The sequence below is a fragment of the Monopterus albus genome, unplaced genomic scaffold (assembly GCF_001952655.1).
Source record: "Monopterus albus unplaced genomic scaffold, M_albus_1.0 scaffold185.1, whole genome shotgun sequence".
NCBI lineage: Eukaryota > Metazoa > Chordata > Actinopteri > Synbranchiformes > Synbranchidae > Monopterus > Monopterus albus.
In genome coordinates, this window is record NW_018128065.1 from 684880 (window position 1) to 707496 (window position 22617).

Consider the following 22617-nt stretch of genomic DNA (forward strand, 5'->3'; position numbering starts at 1 on the left):
CAACAAACTGACACCATAAGCTAACCTCTCTTTGCCCCTCCCATGACGTCATATTTCCTAGTGATGACAGAACCTGCGGATGCTTGGTTGTGACAAACTGTACAAAACACAGCCCCCAGTCCAAAGCTAGTGTTAGCTGATTAACACATTTGTCTGGTAAAATGCTCTGGTTACTGCTGATGTGATACAAAGCACCAATGTTACACAAAGCTCCAATTCCTCCCAAATTAAAATAATAATTCAGTACAAAGGTAAAATCATGACCATGCTAGGTTGCTAATAAACAAACACACTGGCTTTAGATGCTAACACATCCAGAAGGAAAAATGTCACATCTGGATCCAGTCTGAGTCCTGTGGCTGCCTTTAACCCTCTCCATGTCAAAAAGCCAAACCAATGTTAACCCTGGTTGTTGCTCCTTCTTTGTCCCACTCTCTCTGTGCAAAAGACGCCATCTCTTCACTCTGGCAGCCCACTGGTTCAGACCTTTAGCTGCCCAGAGCTCCTCCATGGCTGGATGTTTAGAAATACTACTAACTGTTCAAAGGATGTTGCTTATAACCTTCACTATCTGGCAGGCGGGGCTAATTTACAGACCGTACTTTGACAACACAGGGTGGAGAAGCTGGAATAACAACAGAAGGACTGTCATGGAGGAGGGTAGTACCTGTATAGCTGAGGCACCACATCCTTCATATTCATTGTATTCACTTTTTCCATGTATTGGCCATTATCACAACTAATGTAAAGTTCAAATCAACATGGAGTCAATAAAAGCTGTCCAAGATAAAAAAAAAAAAAGGACAAGGACCATGTGATCTGTTAAATGCATTTGCTTTTTTCATTTGTAAATTATAGTTAAATTCCCCATCCTGTGGGTATGTGATTATGAGGATGTCTTCGAAGCCTGCAGTATTTTAAAGGGAACAACATGAATAAATCTGCATTGTTAAGAGATAGCAGTCCCAAAACTGGAATCAGGGAACTGCTGGCCTCAGCTCTAGTAGTATTACAGTGACGGACAGCACCTACTAACAGTGAAAATACAGCACTACTTGATGAGTTGCAGCTTGCTTAAAGGGGGAATAACTTGCATGTCATTCTTATGTTCAACAAAATAGCTTGAATATACAGTATTTACAGGGCACCATGAGGTTGTTGATCAGTGATAGTGAAACACCACCTACTGTAGTGTACTCTCTGAGATTTCTGGCTTTCAACACTGGCTCCTCCTCTAATCTGGAGTACTTCTCTTTCCTGTTGCCACATAAGTGTGTTCTACATCTATAAGCTCAATCACAACACATTTTAGCTGTAATGGGCGTGATATCCAAACCCTGACTCTCAATAAATGAGGCAGTTTTACCTCTGCATTAATTATCATGATTTCACATCTTTGTTGCTTGGAACTGACCTATTTGTGTCAGTTGCAGATGGCCAATTCAGAGGATGTAGTGTAGATGCATTGAGGCACAACAGGTTATTTCCTTCTGATCGCATATTCATTTTGATATATTTTATACATCATATAATGCTGTTTAAATATTAATCTTATCCTTGATCTGTAAGAGATGACTGAGCATGGGCATTTTTACTTTAATTTGCAGACATACTGCTGTCTCGTGAACCTCTTGATTAGGTTCACACCATGAGGCTTTGACAAGTGTTTGAGTCAAGAGCTCTCTGAAAATTCAAAATCTTTGCTGCTCACAGCAGTAGAGATGTTGCATATTAATGGTATGAAACTTTTTTCATGGGGAAGTTGGTTTTCTCTCTGTGTTAGGGGATGGATGTATTAGTTAGACTAATTGAAATTTGGTATTGCCTGGTGATTAACTAAAAGTCAGCAGTCTTATATTCTTTCAACTTCTCCTGCCTCTGCAAGCCATGCTTTGCTCCTCTCAACTCACATTTTCTTTCTTTCTTTGTGTCCTTTTTGTTCTGAGTTTTTGACTATACCCTCTGCACCCTTCGTCGTCTTCTTCTAAAACTGTATTCCTTTATAAAATGTATCTGAGTAAATGGAATGTGTTGTGTCGCCTTCACAGATTAGATCCACTGTGGTTTGTGATTGGATTTCCATTCATCATTCCCAGAGGTGGAGGGTCTTCCTGTGTAGCAAACTGACTAATTTTTGTGTTTGTTTTACCCTGTGTCTTCTGCAGGCAATTCCCAACTGGGAGCGACCATTGTGGATGCCTTAGACACCCTCTACATCATGGGTCTCCATGAGGAGTTCAAGGATGGCCAAGAGTGGATTGAGCAGAATCTGGACTTCAGTGTGGTGTGTACATATACCTCACTTATATACACATAAAAATGTGTGGAACAGTAGCTGAAGAGTAACAATTCTGCAAGTTTAAGGTTTCTGTGTATTGAAATGTAAAATATTCTGTTTCCATTGTGAACAGACTGCATTAGGGTATATAGATTATATACAGTTAATAAATCTCAGTGTCACTTGAGTGGCATTGTTGATGCTTAGAACGGTAACTGTAATGCTACAGTAAACCTGCTCCTGGTATGAAAACACCCTTAGAAGAAAGACCTTAGGAACCGAATAGCCTATAGCCAAATGTGTAATTTGGCCAGTCACTTGGCTTTGATTTTGATTGATTTGCCTTTGAGGAGACTCTGGCTGATTAATGTGCTCCGAGCATGCAGTGAGTGAGAAACAGTAATGTAACAGAAACTAGGAGTTGAATGAAACTTAAATTTAATTGACAGGCGGTTCAACATGCCATCTGGCAATATTTGACCATAGAACACACGCAGGTGGGATTCAAACCTCTGATCCTGGCCGTGTTCTATTAGCACCATATTGTCACCAATAATGACCAGTCAAATCCTATCAAAACCAATTTAAAATGCACACTAAAGCTGCTCCTATTTCACTCTTTGCACATTATTGGGTGGCAAATTCTTCAAGCCATTAAAAACAATCAATCACAGGCATTTTTAATGTCAGTGTTGGTTTCTCTTGTGCTCTGGTCTTTTATTGCTTTTATTTGTTTTGAACCTGGACCTTGAGTTTGTAATAAAGTGTCATTCATTCATTCATTCATTCATTCATTCATACACATACATGAGCTTTCTTCTTTTCAAGATGCTCACTGTGTGTGAGGCCTTCATAGAGTATTCATATATTTTCTATATTGGTGAGTTTTCTCACATTTGCAGCACTTGCTCTTGTTTAATAAAGCTAAGTGAGTGATATTTCATGCAAGTATTGGTAATTGATCTTTACACTAATAACAATAACAATCCATGATGTCATCAACAGTTATACCCTCAGCACTGTTTTCAGCTTGATTCCGTGTCTGTTTACATTCACAACCATCTTCATTTTTTCTCTGTTCTGTTTTCATTCGCCTCTCATGTTCTTTTGGTAACAACCCTCTTTCTTTTCCATCATCTGCAGTTCTGCTTGTTTAGTTCTGTTTCAGTCCTTCTCTCCCATCACCAGCTTTTCTTCTCCTCATTTTCGCCTGTCATTCACTTCTATCCACTGTCTTTTCCCTTCTGTAATTTTTAACCTTGCTCCCTGCATACATTGACAGACCCCATCTTTGTCCTTCCTCATGTTCTTATTATCAGTTTTTTCCTCCCTATTTGTCATTTCTGTTGCTCTTTCCCAGTGTTTTCTTTTACAATTGCTTTGTAGTTTCTGGCCTAGACCAGTCTATTTTCCCCAGTGCCTCTTTTTCAAAATGTTTTATCTGTCCTCCTGTTCATCATCACTTCTTTTTATCCAGCTGGCCATGACTCCGGCCTCCTAGTTAATGTTTTCTTTTGACTTTTCAGTCCTTTGCTTTGCATTTATTTCATACCTTCTGTTTTTTGTCACTTCACTGTCCCTCCTTGTCCACCCCTCATCATTCTCCACCCCTTTTTGTCTTCTGAGTACTTGTTGACAAATTTTATCCTTTTTCATCCTTTCTATCTCACCTGTCATTTGTTTTTCTTTGTATACATCAATTTCTTTACCTACATTTATTCACACTGACTGTAACTATGCTTTTTGTCATTTATCCCTCTCTGCCTGTCATACTGTAGCTCTCTAATATCCTTTCATTAGCCTTACATAGCCCTCTATGCTTTGTTTCACATTACCTCTTGTCTTTTTCTATTTCTCTTTGCTTCTTCATTATGGTCAAGTTGTCTTTTCCCCTCTCTTCCCCTTTGTTCTGATCTGATTCTGCCAAATTCCCCCTGAAATCATTATTCTGTCCATGTATGCCTTCTCCTTGCTCACCTTCTCTCTTTTCTCCTCCCTTTAAAATCTGCCTGCACCAATGTCTGATACCAGAGCTTGTAAGTCCCCCTACTGAGGCAGTCACAAGGCAGCTAGCAAGTAGGCATAGGGGATCTAACACCATGACACTCAGAAGGCTAATTAACCTCAGGGTCACTGTGGTTGTGCAGTGGAAAGAGGGATGGATGGTGAACGGGGAGAGAGACAGAGGAGAGGCTTAGACCGGATGGAGGGTGCAGCTGAAACTGGGCCTGGAGAGAAGAGAAGAGAGGAAGCAGCAGGAGAAATGTGGAGGAAGAGATACTGAAGATAGAGAGAGCGGACAGAAGTCAGAACAGTGTAAAGATCAGTCACAGATGGAGGAGGTGGGGCTTGGATGGACAAATCAAGGGTGAGATGGAAGAAGTAAGATTATGGGAACTAACAAAGTAGAGATGTCTGTGGGAAGGAGGAGAGTAAAAGAGAATGAAAAGGAAATTCAATTTAAAACTGATAATTTGGCCTAGAGGAAGTATGGTGTTGATACGGAGGCAGTGAGTTCCTTGTTAGCTGCACCTGGGCCCCATTTATGGTCTGTGTTTATTCACACTTTGACAAGTTATTCTCAGTTATTGGCTGCTGTGGCCTTTTCTGTTATTTCTGAGCTGATTTATGGATGTGTATTCACAATGGACAATGGACTCTACAAAATTAGACATTATCCAGAAGGGCATCCAGCGTAAAACATGCCAAGTTTAATGTGTGCATCGTCAGTTCGGTGGGAACTGATGATTCACTGTGGCGACCCCTAACGCGAACAGCCGAAAGTAGAAGAAAAAGATTCATAATAGACACTGGAGATTTCTCCAATGTAAGTCGTGTTGAATCTAAAAATATATCTGCCATGTCTGTATGTTTCGAAATGGCTGAGTCAGAGAATAAGGAGTCGGTCTGTTTGTCCAATGGCACCAAGGTTGAAAGAGGCCGTCTGGTGAATTTTAAGGAGCTTACAAACCTGTCCACTGTGTTTTAGATTATATCAATCTCTCTGATTTTATAGTAGGTTTGGATTTTCTAAATGGTTCTTGAGATGTTGAGTGGAAAATGTAAAGAGACAATGTCCATTAGAGGTTGATAGAATAAGGCAGACGAGCTGGAACATGAAAAGGAGTCTTGGTTGGACATCTGAATGTGAAGGTAAAAAAGAGTGACCAGGACAGGGGGAGACAGAAAGGTAGATTAGATGTAACGGGCCATTCCATGGTCATCAAACCCGATAAAACAGTAATGTGATGTTGAAAGGAATGAAAACAAACACATTGGCTTGACAATAGCAATAATTAAATAAAATGGTTTTTTTAAACAGTTTTGCAATGTTTCTAGCACAGAGTAGAGTAATAAAAAAAAAATAGTGAGGTTCAGTGTGTCACGGTTTGGTCTTTGCTTCCTGTTTTTTCCCCGTCTCTCCCCGCCGTTCTGCCATGTCACATTAATCACCATCATTCCACGCACCTACATCTGGTCCTGTTGCATACATATACTTTGTTTTCGCTTAGTCTTCGCTGGTTCATTTTGTTCCTGTCACCTGGGAGCATTGGACAGCAGCCGAGCTGCTGCATTCTGGACCAATTGTAATTTCTGAAGCAAAGTCTGGGGTACTCCTACATACAAGGCATTGCAATAATCTAACTGAAGTAATAAACGCGTGAATAGCCTTCTCCAGATCTCCATGTGACAACAAAGGTTTAACCTTCATTAAGAGTCTTAGCTGAAAAAAACAAGACTTAACCACTGCCCTACTCTGTTTCTCAAAAGCCATCACCCCCTTTCGGTATATTTCCCTCTATCTGTCTGCTTACACTGATGAACAGTACGCTGAGGTACTGTTACCCCCAGCATGTCGCAGTGGGTACCCAGATCGCCAGCTCAACTGTGGAGATGCCTGGCAGGCAATATAACGCAGCATTGCAGAAGGTAGAGCTACACCAATCAGCAGTGGGGCTGTGATTTTACCCCTTCTTCCTATGATGCTGAATACTGTGTCTGCCAACAACTCCAGTAAATAGTCAGACCACTAGTAGTGCTGTGTGTGAACCTGCCTGCCAGCCACGCTGTGGGTGACCTTCACTCCCAGCTACGCTGTGTCTCCCCCTGCTGTCTCACTTGCCTGTCCTGGTCCTTTGGTTCTCCTGGTTCCTGCCGCGCCCCCCCCCCCTCACCAGCCTACCTGAACTTTCTGCTCTCTGGCCCACCAGCTCCTGCCTGACCTTTCCCTGTTCTGTTTTGCTCTGCCCGTCTTGATTTAGTTTTCCAATAAACTAAGAGGGGGTGGAGAGGTATGAGAGGATGAGAGTGACGCTCCTGTTGATGGCAAGAGGAGGAAGGAGCTGTGCAGGAGGTAATGCATCCTGTGCATGCATTAGGCAAAGGATTCAGGCATCAACTTCCAGCTACTATAACATTCATGAAAGGTTAACCTAGCTTAGGCTTAATCAGATCAGTATGGCCATGGCATTACTCCAGCTCCTGCGCAGACCTTTTACAAAACAGGTAATTCCCATCGCATAGGGAGCAATATTTCTCAAGCCTGCAGAGGCCTGGCAGTGTAATTGGCAGCAAAAGTGTTATTAAGCTTGGCCCCTGTGAAAATCAAAGATTTACTCAACCTTAAGGCTACAGCCATACTCAGCCTCTCTAGGCACAGCTCTGAAGCTGGAATAACGGCATAGTCTGGATTTCCATTTAGGAGATTAAAGACATCACTCTTAGTGAAGTTTAATCACACTCTTGTGCGCGTGTGTGTGCAGGTTGTCTAACGTTACCCTGAGCTGAGCGGCCTCTGTGTGTGTGTGCTCCTCCTTGTTACAGGCAGTTTGACCCTTTATAATGTGGATGTTTTTGCTGTTTCTCAATTTGTCAATGAATAGTTTGACATTATGACTGGTTTTGGATTAGGTTTGAGTTTGGGATGGGTTTATCATATGCATGAATAGTTTATAATACCTCACTGAAGGCTGGGTCTTATTGTAGTTTTGGCTATTTCAGCCGTGATGCCATTAAAGGGGAAGGATAAGTGCCTGTGCACATTCACTGTAGGTTTGGTCAGTCAGATTGGGTAATTTTACTGTTCACTTTAGTTTTTCTTCTTACAGAAGCCCTTTCCATTCAGAAATGCATTAAAATTTCCTGCTTTTTTGAATATTTGAATAGTAAAATTGAAAACTCATTACCTACCCAACAAAGGAACTTCCACATAGTGGGGTTGAATATGTGCGTCCAGGCCTTATTATTTTCTGGCTTAAAAACATAATTAATGGTGCTCATTTGCTTTATCACACACAAGCACATTTTTATTGTATGCTATACCCTCACTCCACCACCTCTCAGTTCAGCCACCACCAGCTCCAGCACTAATGAATGATTAAATAGCTGTCATCTCAGATTGAGCCAAGTAGTGAGTCATTGTTGGAGTGTCCAGTGTCCTTCTGGGGCCCCCGCACTGCAGCCTGCCCTCTGATGATGAATGTGTCGGTGTGAGGTCTGCAGCTATCGCCAAACTCAAAGATTCACCAAATTAATGGACTCTGTTAACCGACACATTAATAACCCTGGTTAAATTGAGATTCAGAGATGGAGAGACTAAAGCTTGTTGTCAAAGAGTGCAGTCCAGCCGGGTTTGATTATCCACATTTAATTATACAGGAGTTCCTTATTTATGTTATTGTTTTTCGGACGTACAGTTATCTTTCACCTTCTTCTGAAGAAAAAGTATGGCTGAAGGTGAAAGACATTTGACAGCAACTTTCTCAGCCGAGTGTGCTCCTATCTCGTCACCTGGAATGACAAGTTGCTGCAGGATGTAATATTTCACCTGAGTCACCTGGATGACAGGTTTTTCAGTTGTTTCACTTCAAGCTTGTAGGACTATCACCGTGCTTTTTCATTCTCTAATGAAGGGTGGCAACCTTGGTATCCATTCAGTGCCGTGTTAACATGTTGGTGTACCACGTTTACTACGATCGGAGTGCATTTGTGCCGCAGAGTGTCTAGTTTCAATAAACCGCCTGTAGGTGGTGCTCTGCTTATACATGGCTTTTCACAGGTACCATGTACTGTATGTCCACTGAAGCACTGTGGCTGACCTGATTCCACATCATGCTGCTTTGATATACTTTTCACCAACAAGCAGTCCTGTCTTAGCCCAATCTGTACTGTAAAAACAAACAGCAGCAAGTTGGGTTTTTCTTGAGGCTGGTGTGGAGGTAAAAAGTACAGTATTACTACCCACGAGGGTGCCACAAACACACTGTGGTGGAAAAACATGATGCTTTGAATGGCTCCCACAGTATGTTTGCAGAGCCCTTATTCATTAGGCTGTTGTGTTACACAGTATTTTCAACTCTATAGGCTATTCTGTACAAAGACGAGGGACTAATATATGGCTGTCATCTATTGGCCTCTAGTGAACCTTAACTTGTTCCTGTAAAGGCACTGAGCAAACAGGGCCAGAACAGAAGGTCAGCTCAAATTCTAGACATAGCAGGGTGTTGGAATAGAGAGGCCAAGACTAAACCTCACATTTCTAATTAACATCTACAACTAACACTTATTTTTGTCAATTAATCTTTCTTTTTTTTTTATAAATGAATCTTTGACCTGAAAAATCTCCGTTTCCCAGAGCAGCCAACAGTTCAAAACAAAGGATATTCAGTTTACCATTATAGAAGAGGACAGAAGCATGCAAATACTCATTTTTGAGAAACTGGAAACAGAGAATATTGGCACAGATTCTTAAAAAAAAAAATTATCGGTTTGTTTCTGGCAATCATTTGATTGTATGTGATATATGCCTTTAGTTCAGACTGTTACCAGAGGAAAAGCTCCAATAGAAAAGCAGAATTAACTAGTGTGAGGAAAGCAAGAGAGTCAGAGCCATAATGGACTTAAGCCATAATAACATAGTGCAGCGTTTATTGCAGTGCATTGTGGGTGAAAGGTGGGGGCGGCATTAATGTGTGCTATCACTACAAGCAGTGACAAGTAATGTTAATGTTCATTCGCATGGAAAAATTATCGTCAGAAAGATCTTAAATGGTTTGTGCAATAAATTCCTTAATATAGGTGTTTGAATTGAATGTTCATGCACTATTGTGTAGTGTGAAAGATGTCTGCTGGATTTGTTATTTGTAACAGTTTTATGATACGTACTGTATGCAAATGCTCCACGATTTCAAGATATGATCCACATTCCTCTATGCCTGGACAAGAAACTGTGGTCCCCAGTAGATGAGACAAAACATTCTGATGGGGATGATGATCCTGTAGAGGGAGGAAATCTAAAAAGACCAGCCTTTGCCCAGATAATTCTATTGCAAAGGGACCCTGCAGCTGCAGTGTGACAATTTAAGGGCACGAAGAAGAAGGGGCTGTGGGATGGATTAATAATAGGCTTGTGAAGGGAAACTGGAAGTCAGGGTCAGATAAGCAGTGATATGGTCACCACCACTGACCTGAAACTGGAGGCCGAAACAGGTTGTGAAAACTAACATTACCTCATCAGGTAAAAAAAGAGAGCTCCAGTCAGTCTGTTAGCTCTGATTCTGACAGACAGGTCAACATGTTAAAGCTGCATTTGTAAGATTCACATTGTTGATCTCAACTGTTTTTTATTGCCATACAGTATTAACCTTCAGTCAGTGATGTTACACTGTTGGCTGCAACAGAACATGATACTGGTCCAAGATGCTGAGGCAGTGAGTGGAGGGAGAGCGTTTCCCCTCTTTCTTTCCTAATTAACTGCTGAAATGTAGATGCTGTGATGAAATATGCCAGTCTAAATCTAAAATAAACCAAAACCCCTCAATATATTGAGAAGCCATGATTATATGATGAACATAATATTAATTTAGCAAAATGTCTATACACTGCATATCCTGCTGAGTATTTGCACCCCACAGCTCCCACGTAGCATATATTCTCTCTGCATCGTGTTCTTGTATCTTTATTTGCTTCCTTCCCCTGCTGCTATAAAGTGCCTTAGATTTGTGTTATTGCTCATCTACTTTATATTTCATTTGTGTTTTGTGGCATTCATGTGGACAGCAAACTAAGAATTTCATTGTACAGGGAAACACATTTCCTAACTGTGCATATGACAAATAAACCCTTTGACCTTGACCTTGTAATTAAATTAATTTCTTAATTATATTTAAACTCCAAAGTCATTCAGATTAGCCCAATATAGTTCTTAATTCAAGAGTGTGTTCTGTTTACAACTCATATGAAGGTTCTGGACCGCTCACACAAGAAAATCTCCACAAATTCTCAAATTTCTTGTAAGAATGAATCTGTTTGCGCAACTGGTTCTTGCATGAGGCCCATTGTCTTTTTCTGTTCCCTGTGCTTTAGAGATGTGCAGGTAAAGTCCTCCTTACTTGTATGTTTTCATTTTGTCTTTGAAAATATCAGAGCAAGGTCACATTGTTATTTACAGATAGCTGCATTTAAATGTAGTGGGCTAGGTGTTGAGTAATCTTACTGCATCTGAGTTTCCATGGCATCAATCACAGAGAAATGTACACATTTCACAATAATTAATTTTAAGGGTTTGTTTGCCCTAGTTTTCAGAGGCCAACCAAGACTGTTGTGGTTTCTGGGAAAGATACAGGACTAGCACAAGGCTAATTAGACTGGAAAAAAATGAAGATTATGTTGAGATTTATCTCCAGTTAGTCTGCACTTTACAAAGCAGGATATTGGGGTGAACCCTGGCGCACGTGCTCCCATTACTCATTGCATCCTGAGCTAGACAACAGTAGCCAGGGTGACATCTTTGAACTTAATGAGTGAATGACGTGTTTATCTACACATAACTCGACTTGTGGTAAGTGTCAGACTTTAGTTTAAAGTTCTTTAAGTCTAGGAGCCCTGACAGCACTTTCTAAAGCTCTCCAGTGGCCGTCACAGGTTCTGTGCAGTTCCACAATGAGCTTTAGTCAGGCTACTGATCACTGATCCACACCAGTGACTCAAGGATTATTTCACTTTAAAAGTTTGAACTTTTAAATTTTACAGGATTTGTTTAGGAATACAAACATACTTTGAATTTTTAGGTGCTCTAAGTGGCCATGAAGTTCGAGGCCCATCTCAGTGCCATGTTGGTTTGTGTTGCTGTCTGCCATGTTTGGTACCACTGAGCTGTGTCAAAGTCAGAAATGCACTGAATATGCACAGTGTCTTAGGACATTTTGTATTTTAACTGAATTGTTACTAAATAAAATGTCAGTTTACCTGTGATTTGGCTTGTGTCTTTGGAATATCCAGCTTTGCGGAGGCAACAGTGGTGCGGTGGGTAGAGCAGGCATTTCCCAACCGGAAGGTTCAAATCTCGGTGCCTGCAGTCCACATGTCGAAGTGTCCTTGGGCAAGACACTGAACCCCCCTGTTGCCCCCGATGGTTAGAGCCATCGGTTGAGTTGTCGATGTAGATGGCTGCCTTGGTTCTGTACCGGAAACAAATTCCTTGTGTGTAACATACTTGGCCAATAAAGGTGATTATGATTATCCTTTTGTGAAGAATGCAGGTCTCTACCTGTGTATTTCAGACTTTTTGGAACGTTTTCCAAATTGATATAAAAACTGTAACACAAATAAAAATTAAACATTGCTGTGAAAGAATGTCCAAGACCAACAAAGCCTAAATAACAACAGCTGTGTTTTGTTTTCCTGACTTTTTTTTCCTGTGCTCTCTTGTTTTCCCAGAATGCTGAGGTGTCTGTGTTTGAGGTCAACATTCGATTCATAGGAGGACTGCTTGCCGCCTACTACCTCTCTGGGCAGGAAGTAAGTACTCACCTTTATTTTGTATCTGTGAAAAGTATTTGAGATTGACAGGAACTCGATGAGCCTTATCCTGAAGAGTACAGACCAGGAGAAAGCAAAAGGAGTGATGAAGAAAGTGGCTAATTTGTGTGTTTATTGGCTCTTCTTCCATTTTTGTTCCTCTCCTCTATGCTAAGTTGAATCCAGTTGTCTTTTCCATTTCTCTCTCTCTCAAGCTTTCATGTCCAGCCAAGGGACTAAATTCATATGTGCTCAGTGCAACACCCACATCTACTGTGCTCTGTATTATAATTTTGTGTGGTTTATGCAAGTACTGGCCAACAGATCTTTGAGGAAACCTAGTCTGTTGTCAGATATTTTACTCAAAACACTGCCTGAAAACACATTCACTCATGTTTATTACTCATTTATTTTAGCTCTATGAAGGCTGTTCCATTGGCTGCCTCAGTTCTGCCAATAAAAGTCATATTATATTTCCTAGCCTTAGTTTGTTTATTTTGGGTACCGCAGCTGTCAGAAATGCACCATTAAGATACTGAAACCATGTAGTATTGTGAGTACGTGAACAGTTTGTGAGCCGGGGAGCGCACAGAATAGACAGTGATATTAATGAATGATTTGGCTGCATTCATTAGTGAGCAATTGCAGCTGTGTCATTTTACAGCATTTACAGCAGCATTTGCCAGTGTAATGCACCTTTAAATGACTGCTGCTGTGTTTGAGTTTTAGAATTCTGTCCATCCTGCGGCCGAAGAGGAGTCGTGAATGTACTGTACAAAACAAATTGCCAAAATAAAACTAAGTATTGAAATATTTTTGTAGGTCAACTATAGAACATGTATGTACAGTGTAGGTCTTTGATAAGATTAGATCTCGTTAGGATTGAACTGATACTACTGTAAATGTCATCAGGGCGTCCACAATCCCTGAAACGCTCGTCTTGATTCCTGTCATAGTTCTGACCTCTTTACTGTTGCCTGCAGTCTTACTTGTACTACTAATTGTACTGCATATTGTTCTGAAGAATGTGAATAAATGACAAATTTCAGGTTTTTTTGTTTGTTTATGTGGACAGCCTTTGCTCACTATGAATCATCCTGCTGATTAAATGCACACAAGTGAAGCAGAATTCCTTGGTATTTTCTTGCTGGCTCTGATTAATTAAGTAGAAAGCTAATGAGAAACTGCAGACTTCATAGGATTTCTCACACAAGGTAGTTTTAATTAATGGCGCTATACATTAAATAATGATGTGGGCTTGGCTCAAAGTTCAAAAGAGCCTTTGGATTTTTTTTTTCCACACATGTAATCCTTCAGGGCTTTTCTGACGAATAAACAATGTGTGCTCAGAGTTTGTTTTTGGAGGAACAATGAAACATTCACAGAATGACACTGGTGTTTTCTTGTTTTGAAAATCAGAAGCAAAGACAAATAGCAGTAGATGACACATTCACTATGTCAGGTGATATAACAACGAACCGAGCACAGACGTCTATCAGTAAGTTAAAAGCTGATTTATTCATCAGAAACAAAAGTCTTACTCCCACTGATCCCCCCCACCCCCCCAGCATGGAAACTGCCCATTAGACTTTGCACATTGAGTGATGTAGAGGTTGTGCGCTGGTCTTCTGAAACTAATGAACAGTCATTTTGCTAAGTAACTCTGAAAAGAACCTAAGTGTCTTACAAGCAAAACTTAGTGTTGCTCTCATTCAGTTCCACCTCCTCCACCCCGATTAAACTCAGTCATTCATCTGAGCCCACTTGAGTGATAAGAGAAGTAGTGGGTTGTGGGAAAGGAGAGAGATGGAGCATGAGAAGGTTCAGAGGAGAGACGGTGATGGAGGGAACGAAGGAGAGGGTGGAGAAATCCCTATGATGTGATAGTCGGTGTTTGGAGGTGATGGTTATGGATAAAGAGGTGGGAGTGGAGAGTGGGGACGATAAATGGCTGATTGGAGCAATGAGTGAGACTCACTCTTGAGCAAGGCACTTAACTCCTATGAGGAAGCAGGAAAGGAGATGAGATAGATTGTATTACAGGGAAGTGTATTAAACTGGAAGTGACAAGGAAAACAAAAGGTTGAGAGATACACAAACAAGTGGAAAAAATTAAACAGATGAGTGGATAGATGGGAGGTGGGGTACAAGGCAGCGTTGTAGGACTCAAGGTCCACGACTCAGACTTGAAGTTTAGTGACTTGACTACAACACTGGTACTAGGAGAGAGTGAAAAGCTGGAGAGAAGACAAAACACATGGATGAGAAGATGCAGCTGGATTTGTGTATTACCCCCAGGCCACACTGATAATTAAGCTTTACTTCAGTGAATACACAAAAATGCACGCTTGTATCTCGCAATTAATCCAGAACTCTGCTGCTAGGCTTTTAACTCAAAAAAGGAAGAGACCAACTATTAAACCCATGTACACTTCAGTGAGAGCCATGAGGTCTTCAGTTGTCCAACTGTTTTCTCAACATCATATAAAAATGTTGGAAATGCTTTTTTTTTTTTTTTTTTTTTTTTTTTTTTTTTTTGTGGGGGTCACCCTCCCACAAAAAAAAAATAGGAGCCTCAGTAGCATCTTCTATACACTTATCAAGTTAGCTTGTAATGACTATATTAGTATTTCGGTTTCTTCATATTTCATGGGAAGCACTTTGGGCTACTTCACTGTATGAATAAACAATTGAATTGATACACATTCCTCTCATTCCATAGAGAAACGCTGAGGTGAACTGTCAAGTTTTGATACTGGTTAAGTAGACAAGGTTTACAGTCTCTAGTCAGGTTGGCTCCAAATTTTCAGACCTAAAAACACCTTTTCTAGAGAACCACAAAACATTGGAAGTGATAAAAGATGTTGCTTATCGAGTCTGAAGGTGGAGATGAGGTGCACTAATACGGTTTAACTTTGTGATGAAAAGTGGCAGTGAGATGAAGTTTACTAGTCATTTGATGCCTTTTTCTGTCTCCATCAAACCTGTCAAAATCTGTAAACATAGAGTGAAAAGGGAGAAAGAGAAAAATAAGTCGAGATCAAAGACCATGCGAGAGAACACTCGCTGAATAAATACCAGAAACCAGGAGACGAGTGATAAGAGACCAGGTAGAGGGAGAAGGAGACGGAGACAGAAACACAGACCAGGCAAAAGGAAAACACAGAAGAAGAAAGTGAGGGAGTTCAGAGAGAGATCAGCATTTAGGCTGAGGAGGTGTTGGTCTGGGAGAGTTGAGCCGAGCAGCAGTGATAGATTATGTTTATTCCTCTGCTTGTCCCCAGAGTTTTGCTTTTACTCTCCCCTTCTATTTCTTTGTCTTTGTTAGATGTCCTCACCACCTTCTCTCTTTTCATACTTCTTCACCTGTCTGCATCTAATTGGGTCCTCTCCTCTCATCTCTCTGAGAGCTGCTGATTCTTCTCTCTCTCTTTCTTTTCTTAGTTTCTTTTCTTCATCTTCCCCCCATCTGTTTCTCAGCTCCCCCCCCCCCCATATTTCCTTTCTTACACTTTCTTTAACTTGTTTCTTTCTCATCATGCCTAGCTGTTGTTGTCCCCTGACCTTTCTCTGTTCATCTTTCTCCTTTCCCCTCTTTTGCCCTTTTTCATCTGTCTTTTGAATTCATTTTCTTCTCTCCTAATTCCCCTTCTTTCCTAAGTTTCTTCTCCTTTTGTCTGAAGTCGATGTAGACAGTAAAACCAAGTAGTAGCTGGTAGAAATCTAAAGCTGTGTGACTCATCGTCTTTTCACCGTGCACATACAATCTCACAGTATAGTGCCAAAAAACATGCCTAAACCTAGAATAGCATCTTTTCCTGTCGGTTTGTGAGTCTGTCTGGATAATGGGAATGGGAATGTAAATGTAAACGCCCATTTCAGGGTTTTCCAGGACTGTGTTCGAATGAGTTGTTGATGTTTGTGTCTTTGATCACACCATTATTTTGGGATGATAGTTAGAAAGAATAGTTTGGATAACTTGTTCCTGTGTTTTCTGCACTGACTGATTGATCCAGAGAGCCATCAACTACTTTCACTGACATGTAGACAAAGAACGAAGAACAGCTTCAACACAACAAAACTCCTGTAATCAAACATTTTTTGTCTGGGGTTTTTTTTTCGTCTTGTATTTGGTGATGTTTTCTCTCTCTTCTCTGGTTTGCTCTGCTGGTACCTGTGCCTCATTAGCACACTACTGCATTTCCCATCCTTTGTTTAAAGTACAGAAGCTTGGCAGGTGTAGACACATTATACCCACATCAGGTTCTAGTCTAACACACTATTCTCTTGCTGATAAAATAGCAGCAGAGTGTCCTGTATACAGGCAGGTGTGCTGGCCACCTGTGTCAGTTGAGTAGGAAGGATTATGAACAGTAGTATATATGCCAGGCTGGTGTTTGATGCTGCATTTGCTGACACAGGAGTGTTCACTTAAACCCTGTTTAGTAAATGGGATGTGACAAACAGATTCCCATAAAAGTCCTTGTATGTTCTTATGGGAGCACTTGCATATTTTGGGAAATCTACTTCTTTACTGTTTAACCAATAGCTGGAAGATCAGTATCTGTTTAACCTTTGTGAAACTAATACAGGAATAGTGTGTCCTGAACACGTTTATCTTTGAACAAGTATAACCAGCTTCACATGGCTTATAGTGAAACAGTACATAATAGTGTTAAAGTGGTTGTGTTTAAAGAATGAATTGTATTTTGTGTGACTGAGCTGTTAGCTGCTATTTCATTACAGAACCAGCTCAGACCAGCAGCTCTCAAATTCCCTTGTTTCCTGATCAAGGTGCCAACCTTTGGACATTTGCCACAGTTACCAGTCAAAAAAAGACTCTTTAATGGAGATCAACATTTTTATTGTTTTTACACAGTTTTTTGATTCACAGCTCTGAAAGATAAAGGGCTACTTAAAACAAAAAAGGTGAGGGACCACAATGACGAGGATAATTAGAGTGAGGATCAGCAGAGAAGGTAAGAGGAGCAGGCCGAGTCCTGTAGGATAATGAGATGGGAGCTTCTAAAAGAAAAGCTGCAGATATAAACGTTACAGCCCAAATCAGTCTGTGGAAGGGTGGAGGCAAGAAGATAAGGAGATGGAGAATGACAGAAGTGGAACAGCAAATGAAGAGGAGGGCGGTAGAAAGACGGGGACAGAGATAATGATGGTGATGGGAGGGAAACCAAAGAGGAAGGAGGGAGGGAATGTAGAATACATGGAAGAACTTGTGTGGCCAAGGAGCAAGGGGAGAAAGGCAAGTGAGAAGCAAAGATGAAGGAAAAGGTTAGTTATGAGGATACAAAGGGAAAAAGCAAGAAAAGAGAGAGGCTGGGTGAGATAGAGGGGAGGGAGGGAGTTCACAGATGGAGGAGGAATGTTAGGATGGAGGCAGAAACAAAGTTACAAGGAAAACGGGCCAGGAGAAAGTGGAGACTACTGTACAGACAAGGCAACAACAGAGGAAGATGCAGATGGACAGAAGACTAAATGTTGTAATTAAGGGCAAGAAAATAAGTTGGTGTCAACTGATACATCTTCCTGTGAAGACAGCCTGTATTTTTTCTCCTGTTCCTTTCCTCAGATTCCTGTCAGTCCTACTTCTTCATCACTTCTCTCCTCCATCTTTACCCCATTACCCCAAACATTGTGGTTTCTTCCTCTCACTCTCTGTGTGCGCTGCGATATAGAGCTAAGATGTCTCTTGTCCAGGGATTGATGCAGCTGCATATCCACTGGCTGTCAATTTGATCTCACAAGGGAGCGTTTGACTGCCTCCCATTTTTGAAGCAGTCATCAAATTCAGGGAATCTCCCTCCTTCTGACTGGCACTTCTGCCACTCTACCACTGCCCAGCAGGAAAGCAGGCAGACACACATGTGATAAAGGGAGATGGAGAGATTTACTAGTATTGTGATCACAATGAATGAGCTGGTTTGTTGATCCTAAACATAACACTGTACACTGAGATGCAACACAGAAGACTGAGAAACGTGTAATGAGCTGAATATGCCAAGATATAGGAAGAACACGCCAAAAACTTGAGGCTTTCACTCTGTGTTTGGCAGGTTTGTGAGTGAAGGTGTAAACATTCATTAGTTCCTGAATGAAGAGGGTTGAAGCCACTGATGCAAAAATAGAAAGCATCTCTTAATGCTCTGTGAAAGTACAACCTCTACACTGTGATGCCTGCGGCTTGTTAGGAAAGTCTTGGAGTATAATTAGTGTTCTGGTGTTTTGCTTACTGTTAGGGTGCAGTGAGAAGGGTTGGGACTAAGAGCACAACTACCAGTTCAGTGTCTTTCTCAGGGCAGTTAGGGGGACTTCAACTACTATCGTCCAGTTAAATTTTGCTTTCTGTAATAATCATACCTACTACTAATGACTATTTCAATAGTCAAACAATATCACTTGTTGAAGCTAATAAGCAACTACTGGGATTATGAATTCCACTGATACTCAGCGTTTTCAAATTTAGCTTGTTGTTTTAGGATCATTATGAATAGTAGCTCAGTTGCTGACATATTGAATGGCTTGTTTTAAGCCCAGAGGATCCATACCTCAACCTGTCATGATGCAATTACTTCAACAGTTATGTTGCTGAGAACAGCTTCTTTCACATGTATTATTGTATCTCAGGGTAAGGTTATAACTTTCACTGCATAACCAAACGTATGTGGACACTTGAGCAAAGTGTGGAGAACATTACTCACAGGTGAAGTGTTTTAGTGTCTCGTGTCTGTTCAGCAAGCCATTTCAAAAACCATGGGCATTCATTTGCAGCTTTAAAAGCTTCATGGAGTGTTTCACTGTATACGGCAGAAGTGTAAAGTACCAAAAGTACACAGAACTGTGGTGCATGTGCACTGTGTGCCAAACACTTATATGAAACAATCTGTCAAAAGTTGAAGCGTTCAGCCATCAAACATTGGTAATTTGACCTTCTTTCCGGTAAATTTGGAGAACATATTGAGGCCACCCCTCAGTAGTTGCTTGTAGCCACAGCACTCACGGTTCCCCTGGGAATCCTTCTCTCCACTGCATATATTGCTGTGATGACATGCCCAGTAACTGCTTGCTGCTGTGCCAGCAGGCAGGCATGCACATATTGAGAGGATGAGGAAAACTAAGATGGTGTAACAAATGATTTTTAATTTCATCACAGCTTTATGAATTCCACTCTGCAAACACATGCCTTACTGTACCATCCCAGGCCCGGGTAAAATTTAATATTGCATCTGTCCTACTTTAAATGTAATTATTTGATTCAGCCACAGTGCAAAAGTACTAAAGTCACATGAGGAGGAGAGTTGGGATGAGAAAGAAGTTGATCAACAGACCAAATGGGATGAGGTCAGAAAGGAGTAGAGAGAGAAACGGATGCAGACAAGGAAGAGGATGGAGAAAAAAGAGTGATTTTTTTTTTTTGTAATACAGTGACAAGCAGAAAGATGTGAAGAAATGGACCATGCAATGAACACAGGACTAGAGAGTGGAGAGAAGTTAAGAGAATTGATTTAATAAGGAAAGGAGGATGATGTGAAGTGGGAAATGAAGGGGAAAACGTCTCTGTATGGATTAACATTGAATACCAAAGGTATCCAGTAGAGCTTCACTTTTCATTTGTTCAAGCCTACTTGATCTCCATCCTCTTGAGGAACTGATCACATACACACTGATAAACCTTAATACCATGTAATCCTTCCACTCACAATGACACCACATGTTTTAATTTCACATACAGTTTTATTGATTGCTCTGTTCTGTTTCCAGCTGTCGCCAAAGGTGATAAAATCCTACTGGTCTGGCTTCCACAGAAGACTAAACTAGCCTTATTTGTTTAGAGTCAGATGCTAAAGGTGCATCATTCCCATTAATTCTCAATGCAGAGTATGTGTCACAGCTGACAGCAGTCACTGTGATATGGTGTGAGGCCATCAAATGAAGCAAGCATAGAGCTAATGTGGTGATGGTTTTAGAATTTACTCAACTTTGTGCCTTGGTTCCTTTGGTGCAGAAAAACAGGATGCTAAACAATATAAGCAGATGGATCAGCTGATGGCAAAGTAGCCCTCGGGGCCCTTCTTACCAAAAAGTCACATTCAGCACATTTCACATTCTACCCCTTAATGTCTTTAGTAGGTTCCGTTACATGTCAACAGTGGTGGACTTCTCACACCAGAGTCTGTGTGTGTGTGTCTGCCTGTACACAGTATACACCGATCAGCCATAACATTATGACCACCTGCCTAATACTGTTTACATAGGAGTCAATATGGCAGTTGGTTGACACTCCTGTCACTCTGCAGCTCACTGTGCATCTTCTGTGAATCCATTTACTTCCACAGTTATGTCAGGAAGAGCACACGTGTCTATAATTCACTTACATAAAAGGAGTGAAAACTGTGGCTGTGAGGACGAGTTAGAGAGAATTATTTAGACAGATTCATCAGCCTCCCCACTCTAGGTGTGATATCACCACTACCCTGACTCCTTCTCTTCATAGAGACCAATGGACAGTGTTTCTCATTTTCAAGCCGTGGGCGTCCATGACCCTGTCTCCAGTTCACCATTTGTCCTTCCTTAGACACTGTTGGTAGGTACTAACCACTGCAGACCAACAACACCCACCAAGACCTGCAGTGTGGGAGATGCTCTGACCCAGTCATCTCACCATCACAGTCTGGTCCTTGTCAGAGTCACTCACATCCTTACACTGCCCATTTTTCCTGCTTCATCAACTTTGAGGACTGAATGTTCACTTGCTGCCTAATGTACCCCACACACTGACAGGAGCCACTGTAACAGATAGTCAGTGTTATTCACTTTATTCAGTGGTCATAATGTTATGGCTGATCGGTGTATATTTGTGCGTGTGTATGTAAACTTTCATTGCTATGTGAAAAATGGCGAAAAAGTCGTTTAGTCAGAACTTAAATTATTCTTTGCACAGTGTATCTGTTATCCAGACATTTTTGGTCACAGGAGATTAAGTTAATATTACCTACACTTATTGAATAGTAGAAATTAGTATTATATTTTAATACATTAGTATCGGTATAGGAAGTGACACACTGTATATATTAGCTAAAAATTCTTCAGACGGCATTAAAGTACACACACACAGAAAAATGTGTCTTCTAGTGAACAAAAAACTGAGGATTTTCTCCAGTGTTGTGCTTTTATTTTGGCCTTTTTTCCATTTCATCTCCCTTTTCCTGTTCTCGCTTCACTCTGGTCTTAATCACTACAAATTACACTCACCTGCCACTCATTATTCCTTGGTTGCCAGTGTGCTGTGTATACTCCTTCCTTCCCCCCCGTCAGACGTCAGTTCATTTCGTTACTGCCACAAGCCCGAACCTCTTTGGCTAAGCTTCACTAGACGAACTGTATTCTACCCCGTGAGTACGGCCATTCTGCAGTCTTTCTCCTGTGAGTACTTCTGCCTGTATGCTGTCTTGTTGGCTGACTGCTTCTGGCTACACACCATGTTCATCAGTGTCCACTCCTGCGAACCAGACCAGCAGCCTTCCTCTGCAGAAGTCTCCTGTATATCCTCCTGCCTGTCTGTTGTCTGTTCATCAGTCCTCAGCCGGCTCACCTCTTCCCTTCGTGAATCTCACCTGCACGTCCTGGTCCTCCTTGTTACCTGCCATCTCCTGTCAGCTCACCTGTATGCCCTGGTCCCATGGCCGTCCTGCTGCCTGCTGTCTCCTGCCACACTCACCTTAACGCCCTGGTCCTCAGGCCCCACTGGTTCCTGCCTGGCCTGTCCCTAGTTCTTCACTGCTCTACCCTTCTCAGTTTATTAGTACACTAAACTCCTTTCTGGTTTCACTCCTCTTATGAGTTTTAGACTCTGCATTTTTGGGTCCTTCCTCACACGCTCACCCCAACCTAACACTAGAAGCAAAAAGCAGCAGCAGCAGGAAGATAATTGGCTAGACAGCATCAATAAGATGTGATTGTATAAGTAATACCTAAGCACTACTGACAGGATTGAGCAGACAGTTCATCTGTGTGTGAGTGAAGATGGATCTGACTGAACTTAAACTAAGTTCCATCACTACTAGTTCAGATTAAGGTGTTGTCAGCAGCTGTCCTGCCCTGCACTGTAGTATCAGCAGCAATCACGTTTTCCATGTACTGTACGGTCATTTGGCCACTTGGCCTGTCAAAGTGTTGACAACTAAACAGAGCCTATCTTACAGCATAATATAGAGCATAGAAGCACTTCCCAGGCAACCTTCATGATGAGATCTCCTAAGACTTAAAGGCTGCATTAACTAACTTCTCCCTCTAATTTGGATCATTAAGGGCGAAGTGAGAGTCAAATCAATCTGCTACTAAGTCATATGGTCACGACAGCCAGAGACACTTGTGGCATTCAGGTAATGCAGCAGTAATAACCGGCTCCAGAACTGATGTATATGGAAAATAGAGCTCGTGGTTTTTGGTGGCACTGCCACAACACAATCTCAAGTAGAGGTTTGCATTTTAGCGATATCTATGCCTAACATTGTTTGTAGTGGATG

At 41.3% G+C, this 22617-nt stretch overlaps 1 protein-coding gene across 1 annotated transcript in view; it reads left to right on the forward strand.

The window, feature by feature from the left end:
* The window catches only part of man1a2 (mannosidase, alpha, class 1A, member 2), a 127335-nt gene that overhangs the window by 67444 nt on the left and 37274 nt on the right, over positions 1–22617 (forward strand). The window contains exons 5-6 of the mRNA XM_020617107.1: positions 2166–2284; positions 11996–12076. Of these exons, the coding sequence (XP_020472763.1) occupies positions 2166–2284; positions 11996–12076 (200 nt within the window). The remainder of the gene's footprint in view (positions 1–2165; positions 2285–11995; positions 12077–22617) is intronic.